The sequence below is a fragment of the Centruroides vittatus genome, unplaced genomic scaffold (assembly GCF_030686945.1).
Source record: "Centruroides vittatus isolate TY-2023 unplaced genomic scaffold, ASM3068694v2 contig_392, whole genome shotgun sequence".
In the NCBI taxonomy this organism is placed as follows: domain Eukaryota; kingdom Metazoa; phylum Arthropoda; class Arachnida; order Scorpiones; family Buthidae; genus Centruroides; species Centruroides vittatus.
The window spans coordinates 393,581-403,242 of record NW_027122208.1 but is presented as its reverse complement, the minus strand read 5'-3'; the positions used below and the strand labels follow the sequence as shown (position 1 = coordinate 403,242).

At 31.4% G+C, this 9,662-nt stretch overlaps 1 protein-coding gene across 1 annotated transcript; it reads left to right on the top strand.

Moving 5' to 3' along the window:
* The first annotated feature begins 18 nt into the window (after positions 1–18).
* Positions 19–8,544, top strand: Ntmt (N-terminal methyltransferase). Its single transcript, XM_067271193.1, has 4 exons — positions 19–161; positions 2,939–3,105; positions 3,195–3,384; positions 8,125–8,544. Exons 2-4 carry the CDS (start codon positions 2,950–2,952, stop codon positions 8,445–8,447), a joined length of 669 nt encoding a protein of 222 aa, XP_067127294.1. The 5' UTR covers positions 19–161; positions 2,939–2,949; the 3' UTR covers positions 8,448–8,544.
* The last annotated feature ends 1,118 nt before the right edge of the window (positions 8,545–9,662 follow it).

The following is a 9,662-nucleotide window of genomic DNA, read 5'->3' as shown; positions in this document are numbered from 1 at the left end:
CCGTAGCGGTGGTGCCGATAGATCATAAAATGGTGACTTTTCCGCGGGAAATAAAATGTTTTGATGAATTGGCATAAGATTGCGATAAGATCGTTTCATTGGTCGTTATATAATAAACAGAACATCCTTAACTTATAAGAAAACAGATTACGTAATTAAAAGTAAGGTTATGAATTACGTGCTGACAGATTTCGTAATTTTTAACGTGGTATTATTATTATTTGCCATTTTTTTCATTCTGTATTTAAATCAATGCGAAAATTTGATTATTTAATACTGTAATTATATATGTGTGATGTGTATAACTAATAATCTAATAATGTTCATTTGCTGATTATATTTTACATTTTTTATGTTGATAATAAACATATTGTATTTTCAAACAGGGAAAATGAAGGGTTTGACTTCCCAAATTTATTCCCTTTTTTCTTCCTATGGGCATGGTCTACAGCTCTAATAAGATCTCGACTGCCTCGTTCAGAACTACATTTGTATTCAATTTTTATCGCCCTCACTCAATTCCACCCCCCTCGAAAGTCTAAACAATGCCAGGCACATGGACTAGTAGTATATAAAATTCTCATCCCGTGGTTAATTACAAGAAAATGTGGAAGCTGCTGCTGAAATATATTAATGAATCATCATTTTTACTTATATATTTATGAGTCCAACTATCAGACTACAAATGAGATTCTCTCCAATGATACAGTTATCAGTTATCATAAAAATCAATTTTAAGAAGGAGATTACAGAAAAGTGTTTTCTAACATTACAAAGGCCTATTAAAAAATATATATATGTTTGATACGTCGAATGTCAAAATATTTTTTTAAGTTTATGATTGTGTTTATATAATTTAAGTCTTGATTTAGAATATCGTGTCTCCCGACAATAAGTTTTTATCGGGTGCTAGGAAGTATATATCTATGTACCAAACTACTCGAATAAAGCAGAGTCTCGCGATTTCTCCGCGAGTTTAGATTCGAAATTTCAAAGATATTATAGATTATGAAAGTCGCATCCATTCTGCTGTACGTCTTGGCATATTGGCCGTGGATTACGAAAGTTACGAACACTCAAAACCTGCTATCGTAACAATTGATAAAAATTACTCATTACGTTGAATTATTCATATATAATTTACAGAATATGTCAAAAAATTTACAAGTTATTTTTCAAATTTTTAATAGATGATTGTTACAATCTTTTCAAAATGATATTCTCTAATTCCAGTTTTCTGTTGAAAAAAAATGCACTTTTTACACTTGCATTTAGATCAACACATTAGATTAACAGTAAACACACTAGAGTACAGTCTCTGTAATCTAACATATATGAGACAGTGTCAGATTAAAGAGATTGTTGGATTATTAGAAGTAAGGTGAATTCAATGGCATTTTAATGAATTTGATACGTTTGAAGTCAACTATTAATGATGCAGAAAACACAAGTTGGACTACTGATCAGAAAACCAAGCATGCTGCCATTACTGTTAATCTGTGCCACCAAGTTGGTGAATTCTCACTAAGTTTAATGGAAAATTAAAGTAACCGTGAGAAATTTAGTTTCGGGGGACTGATTTTTATATTTATACAGTATTGTGTTATAAGATGCTGTCCTATTTTTAACAGCCTAAGATAACAAGCCTAACAATATTTAATATTATGCCCAAACTCTGGCTTGATATCGTGCCATATTTCTGGGAATTGGAATTTGAACTAGTGAGAAGTTTGTCTAGAACTTGGCAGCAGTGTTCACAATTATCATAATACTGTCAATTTCAATTTCAGTTTTCAAAAATCCTTTTTACACTAGCCATAGAGATAGGCAATGTTAGGAAAATACAGATTCAATGAATAGGTTTGATAAAGAAGATGAGTGGCATTATTACAACTTGTTCACAGTTTAATTTTTATACTGTTCCATCCAGTTCACATACAGGGCAAAATGTTAGCAGTATCTCCTGTTTAATAGACATGTGTAAAATAGTTTCAAAGACATATTAATTCACCTATACACCAAAAAGTCCAGCAAAAAATGTATATATTTTAAGCAAAACAAAGGTTCTCTTCCATTTTAAACAATCATCTTCAGGTTAGAAAAAGCAAAAATAGAATTATTAGAATTGCATTCTGTGGAGTACAATTCTATTTTTGTTTCCTTAATCTGAGGATGACCATTTAAAATAGAAGAAAACTTTTAATTTGCTTAAAATATATTTTTTGCGGGTTTTTTGGTGTCTAGGTGTACTTATTTCTATGTTATCCTAGTATTATTGTAGGAACCTTTTAATCCAGTTAACTGCTTCTTTAACTAATTAACTGGTTATTTAATTTTTTTAGTTTATTGAATGCCGTAGACTGGTTTTCAGCTGTAGCGTGATAAAATGGATTATGGTGTGAAAAGTAAAATAGGCACCCCAAAAATAAAATTTTTGATCAAAACAGAATCCCGTGAAATACAATGTCTGGTATGAAAAATCAAATAGGCAAATCTAAAACAAAAGATGCTAAAAACAACACCTCTTTGAATATGGTTTTTGGGGCACTGCTTGTATCAGCAATCCTTTGACTCTAGTCATCTTTAATACTATTACTTTTTTCATGATGTTGGCATCCCAAAGCCATTGCACCCCTATGCTAGTGCCTCTCATGCTTAAGCCTAGAGCTCTGCCAAATATTATAAATCTTTCATAGACATTTTTTCCATATATTTTTGTATTACAGATTATGTATTTTATTTAAATATTTTCTAGTTTGTGTATTAAATATTTTCTAAACATATAAATAGTTATAATGTCTACCTTTAGTAATTTAGGCTAAGATTAGTTATATTTGAAATTATAAACTGTTCTTACTCTTCCAGCACACTATAAATTTGTTTATTGTAATAGATTGCATATTTATATGTAGCAAATAATAAATTTTTTTTTTGTCAGAAACAAATACAATGGCTAATGCAGAAAATATTTCCACATTTTATGCCAAAGGCAAAGATTACTGGGAAATGGTACCAGCAACAATTGACGGTATGCTTGGAGGATTTTCAGAAATCTCAAATATCGACATTCAGGCATCTGCTCGATTCTTGAATACTTTTCTTCAGGTTGATATAGTTTTAGTTATATAAGTAATTTTTTCCTCGTAATTAAAAAAATTTTTATTTTGATACTACATATTATACGTATATTGTAGGATAAAAAGAATCCTCTCGGTCATTCTCGAGCAATAGATTGTGGTGCAGGAATTGGCAGAATCACTAAACATTTTCTACTGAAGATCTTTGATACTGTTGACATGGTTGAACAGAGCCAGAGATTTCTTGATCATGCTAGAGAATACATTGGATCAGAAGCAAATAGAGTGGATAAATTAATATGTTGTGGTAAGTTGTTTATATTATTTTTTAATCTGTGTTTATATTGAAAAGTTTCTAAATTTTAGTTAAATTTTTTGGTTAAATGTAAGCATAAATTTTGGTTATTTTTTGTAACTAGTAATGTACCTATGCAGCATAAAGAAGTTGTGGGTTTAATCCCATTCTGGATCAATCCTTCTTTTCTAAACTGTCACCGAAACTTTAGAAGCTATCTATAAATTAATGTAATTTCCAGAGATTTGGGGAATTTTCACTTTGCTCTCAGATTTCATTTATTGTTCTAATTATAACTAATAATTTTGACCTATTGCATCCCGGCAAAAAAGTGACAGCTCAAAAAATGGCAGTTTTGAGATTATGTCATTGAAAAATATGTATGAAGTGCCCCAACATTCACAACAAGTGTCACATCTCTATCTTGCAAAAAAAAAATTTTTAGAAAAGCAAGAAAAGTGACATAACTCAAAGACCTCACCTATATTTAACTGATAACACCTCACATTTGACGAGAGCAGAGCTACAGATCCATAATTCCTGTACTACAGAATATAATCAAATTTATTGCCATAAATACTTACCTGAAATTTAAAAGCAGCTTATAAATACACACCCACAGCCGTTAATGTAACGGCTGTGGGTGTGTATTTATATAGGTTATTATATTAAAGGGTTAGTAGATGTTTATTTGTGTTATACTATAAGTTTTATAGTATTCTTTAAGTAGGTTTTTCTTAAATACTGCATTTTTGAGTTGTGTCACTTTTCTTGCCAGGGTGCAATATGCTGTTGCATGCTGTGGCTGGACTATCAAAAAACAGTGAATGAGAAGAAAATAATCACTGAGACCACACAAACTATATATAACTGTAACAAAATTAATAAACATCCAACTGGGAAAAATAAGTGTAATTTATAGTATATGATAAAGCAATGAAGTTTTTCCACGATAAAAGAAAGTATGGAATTCCTAAATGTTGGGCAATTTTCACTTTCCATTTCAGTATAAAAAATATTTATTCATTTCACAAAATTGTTTTTGTAGAAAAAAAAAATATATTAATCTTTCAAATAGTATTTTTTTTTTTTCTGTAATCATTTGCGTAATAAGAATGGATTTAATGTTTATTAGTCTACATATGCAAAGGAAAATGTTTCATGTCCATTACAAAATACAACATATTTTATAATTTTATACATACAGAATATATGTTATGTTTAAACTGTTGTTATTTATTTTCTGTTCGAAATTTCCAACATTTTTTCAATAAATCTGAGATTATAAAAAATATCACAACATCCTACATACAATATGATGATTGAATTTTTGTTGCTTAGCTACAACAGCAAAATGATGTCTAGCACATTGAAATCTAGCACATCAGCTCAATTCTTATTGTAGTAAATACTATAGAATATGTCATCAGTAAGGCTTAGAAATATATTCAATTATCTATTATTGAATATGTTCAAGAATTGTTTTCAGTTGTAGATAGTCATATTTGGCATAATAGAAATTTGATCTATGATACATAATGCATAACTTCAATATTTTGTGAAGATTGAGTATTTCAAATATTTAAAAAACTCACAAAAACTCAAATATTTTGAGTGTTAGAATATAAAGTTCCAAATATATCACTAATGCCTTCATTCAGATAGTAACTGTCAATAAAGCAGCTTTCACACCAGATTACCATATTATTGGTACTTTTGCACTTAAATTTTGCATGTAGCATGTATAGTTATTACTTTTTGCTTTATCTAGTCAAAAGGTAACATTAACTATAAACAAAAAAAAAAACAATTTTAACTTTTCCCAAACAATCACACAGTTTTTGGGCTTGGATCTATTGCCATTTGAAAGTTTCAGTTAGCAACTCTGTCTCACAAGAATGTATTTTCCAGTAAATATATTCTTATGAGACAAGAGTAAAAAGCAAAACTCTTTGGAACTACTTAATGTAAATTCATCAGTAAATAAACTTATTTCCATTGAAGTCAAATATATTGTGGTGCAATGTTTATGGAGATAATGATAAAGTTGCAACAAAAATGCAATTTCAACAACATGTAAAACCAAAAAGAAAAAGCAGAGAAAAGAATCTTCCTTCTTTTCTTTGCATGAATTTACCCCAGCAAAACAATCGAGATTTGAAAAGACCTCATTTGACAGCAACAAATTCTATAAAGACATGGTGGTTATGTTTATCGTGTTAGACATAGTGTTAAGTAAGATCAGCCGTCCCAAGTAGATTGAATATTGTAAATAAAGCGGTGTCAAATTTGATAACATTACAGAAGCCAAAGTATTTTAATTATTTGTACAACATGAAATTTGATGAGATTAAAAAATATCCCATTAACAAATGTGTTTGGATAATATCAGATGAAGATGTTGACAAGGGAAACCAAATCATTATCAATGTATTGGCTGGTAATTTTCACTTAGATTCTACACAGATGAAAAGTTTTCTGATACACAGTCACTACTAACAAGACAATTAGCAATGTATTAATTGAGTCATAGGAAAATAAGATCAAGTCTGAAAATAAAATAATATTACACTTCACGCCAACATACAGTAATGAATGATTAACACATCAGTGTTGTGATGTTAAAAGGGTGATTTGTAAAAATTCACATGTACTGTACTTGCAAGCACTTTCCACAGCTTACAGCTGTCATCTTCAGACGAAAATTGAATACTATAATTTTCAAACAGTTAGCTTTTTAACGGACTATTTAAATTACGTAAAGCAGGTGGATGAATTCTGTATACATATTAAAATTGCAATAATTATTATAGGTATAGAAACGTGCTGTGATGACGTAATAACCCCAAAATATTTAATACATAAATAATGGTGCCGTATTTGGCTGTGGTGTAACTGAGAAAGGAAATTTATAATTTAGATTGTTTAAATAGCGATATCCACAGTTGCGGAATTTCTAATGTCGGTGCATTGCACGGTGTTAAAGTGGATATGTAAAGACTCTCCCATATGAATACCTCTCTTCAATCGTCGCAACGTTTTAGCAATTTTGTATGGCCCCAGAGCGGGAGATAATCCTGATTTAGCACCTTTTTAGCTAATTCTGTTGTTGGTCTGTTGTTTCTAATGTCTTCCTGGTGTTCGAGGATGCAGGAGTGTAGCTGGTGGTTGCTCCTATGTATGATTTCTTCCCCTGATAATGTATGTTTTAATGGGATTTCGTAAATTCCTGATTTCTCATTCAACGTGAGAGAGTCTCTATCATTGCACAATATACATCTTAATGTTGGTTGAGGGACTATGGGTAACAAAAAACCATGTTTTCTAAATATACGCATTATTTTTAGGGATATATGGCCCAAAAATGGTATCAAAGGTTGTACTAAAGTGAATTCTTAGTTGCAGAGGAAAGATTTCGGAAATAATTTGTTCTTGACAAGGTTAAGGAGATAATGAAATCTGGAAGTAGAATACCCAGCATTATGCACCACCCTGTTAATAAGGTGCAATTCTTTGTCTATTAATGTCTGGGTGAACGGTAAAAGGAGTGCTCTCCAAATGAGAGAAGTAATAGCAGAATTTACAAAATTTGTGGGTTGGAAGGCAGTTGCAGGGATAATATGTGGTATGCTGTTGTTTTCAAGATCTAGAAAAGAGATTTTGGTATTTTGTTCCTTTTCCACAGTGAACCTGATGGTAGGATATATAGATGCTAACATTTCAATAAACTTGTAATTCCTCTGCAGAGCCATCCCATGCGAGTAATATGTCATCTACATATCATAGATACATGACCAGATAGTGGATTGCTAATGGGGCATGGAAAATGCGATACTCTATATTCCTCATGATGAGCTCTGCTAAAATGGGTGATGGGGGAACCCATTGGCACACCTTGGGTTTGTTTGTATATGTTACCATTAAATTGAAAATAATTGTTTTCTGTGACGAGTAAGAGGGCCTCTCGCAAATTTAACATGTGTGATGTTGGGTAACCAGAGCTCAGTAGTAAGGCATTTATAAGCACGATGGCTTCAAAGTGTGGTACCGACAGATATAAGGAAATTACATGTATTTTATACAACCGGTACGAACAACTGGGAAGGTTATTCAATTTAGTGAATATGAAAGATTTGGCATCCAAAGCAGCTGTAGTTACCAAATCGGAGAGTGGGACTAAAGAAGTAACGTGTTTTGCTAGTGCAGCCTCTAGGAAGTATGTTGGGTTGGAGCGTTTGTTAACTAGGGGTCTTAAAGGCCATGTCGGTTTGTGTGTTTTTGCTTCGAAGAATAATCTTGGGCAAGCAACATTAGTTGGTGGATTGAGAGGCCCCTCTAATGAAGCTGTTACTCCTGGGAGTGCTATAATCTTTCGTGTTTTCCTTAGTATTGATGTTGTCGGGTCCTCTTTTAGTATAACCGACTTGGATCGTTCAAGAAATTCATTGGCTCTTGATAAGAAATCCTGGTTTTTAGCAATGAATTAAAATATTCCGTCCAAGCAAATTTCTTGTCGGTGAGAAAGTTGACGGTTAAGCTGATTGTAATCTGTTTTGGTTATAATCAACCCTTAAAATTATAAAATATTTTTTGACCTATATACTAGATAAATCTATAAACTAAAATCTTAAATTTATTTCAGTTTTAAAAGTATGAAATTAAATGAAAGAGAAAATTAGTGCATACTTACAGCAGATACTGAAAATAAGTTATTTCGTATTAATTTAGTTGTCTCGTTAATTTTCATTTTAGGTCTTCAAGATTTTGTTCCCGAACCAAACACTTACGACGTCGTATGGTGTCAGTGGGTCACGGGACACCTTACCAACGACCATTTCATTACTTTCCTAAAGCGATGCAAAGCCAGTTTAAGAAAAAATGGCGTTATCGTAATAAAGGATAATTTATCGTCCACCGACGAAGTAGAAATGGACAATCAAGACAGCAGCGTCACTCGTCCACGAAGTCTGCTTCTAAAACTCTTCAAAGATGCCGGATTGGAACTTTTAGCCGAAAGAAAACAATACAAATTTCCCAAAGGATTGTACGAAGTCAAAATGTTTGCACTCAGATGATCTGTGATAAGAATTCTAGTCTGATTTGTATGGTATCTTTAATAACATTTTTTACAAAACACTAGATGTTCCTAAATAAAAATGTCCAAAACTGCCAGATTTTTTTCCAAGTATTTTAAAGCTCAAATCAAGAAACACTTTATTCTGTAATGTAAACAAAATAAAATTTTATTCAGGTTTTTTTAAACATTAAAAATGTTTAATTATTTTACTTCTATCCTTAATGAAAACTTAAAGCTTTATAATACTGTTTTAAAAAGGCTATGACAGAATAAAACCTAACAAAACATTAAACTTATACCACTAGAGATAGTCGTCACATCACAATAATTTTATAAAACGTTTTGAGATACATTGTGGCTTACATAAGCTAGCCGCTCGATGTTCTATATATGATATTTAATGAAAATATATAACAATATTTCTGATTACAAGTTACTGTCTTCTTCCTTTTTTAAACCCTGTTAATTTATGCAAAAAGATTGCTCTATTATATTGAGCTATAACAATCAGTGGCACATTACGATTTTGTGGGACCCAGGCAAATTTAAATTAGAGGACTTCATGTATAGTACTGACCTCGGACATTCTGTTCAAGGGAAATCTTCAGTATCGTCTTGGATTTAAAACTGTCCATGCAAAAAAAAACAAACAAAAATTAAAGAAAAATTTTAGATAACATTTCATTAAAAACAAAACACTTTAGATATAGGACATTAAGGAATTAAGTGTAATCCACACGAAAAATTCACGAATAATACACTTAATTGAGTTAGTATGTACTTATAAATTACAGTACTTATTTAATATAAAGAAAAAACGAGTTTTTATAAATTAGAAAAAAAAAAAACAATTCTAAACAAAACTCTCTCCTCAACCAACGGTTAGCCGGAAAACACGGATGTGTGCAGTATTATAACTTTTCTCTTTGCTTAGCTAGTTGTTTTATCTGTTGGTAAGGCCTTTTCCGTAATAACTCGTCCAGATATTCCACTCTGGGTCTTCCATGTCCCCTTTTGACCTGTATCTTTCCTTCCAATAAAACATTCGTCCATTCTGACTGTTGAATTAGGTGGCCAATCGTGTCATTTCTCCTTTTCTCTATCGTTGTCAAAATCCGTCTCTTCTCTGTTGCCTCTTAAAACATCCTCATTCCTTTATTTTTAATTGACAACTAATTTCCAGTTACATCTGCACTCTTTATGTACACACCTA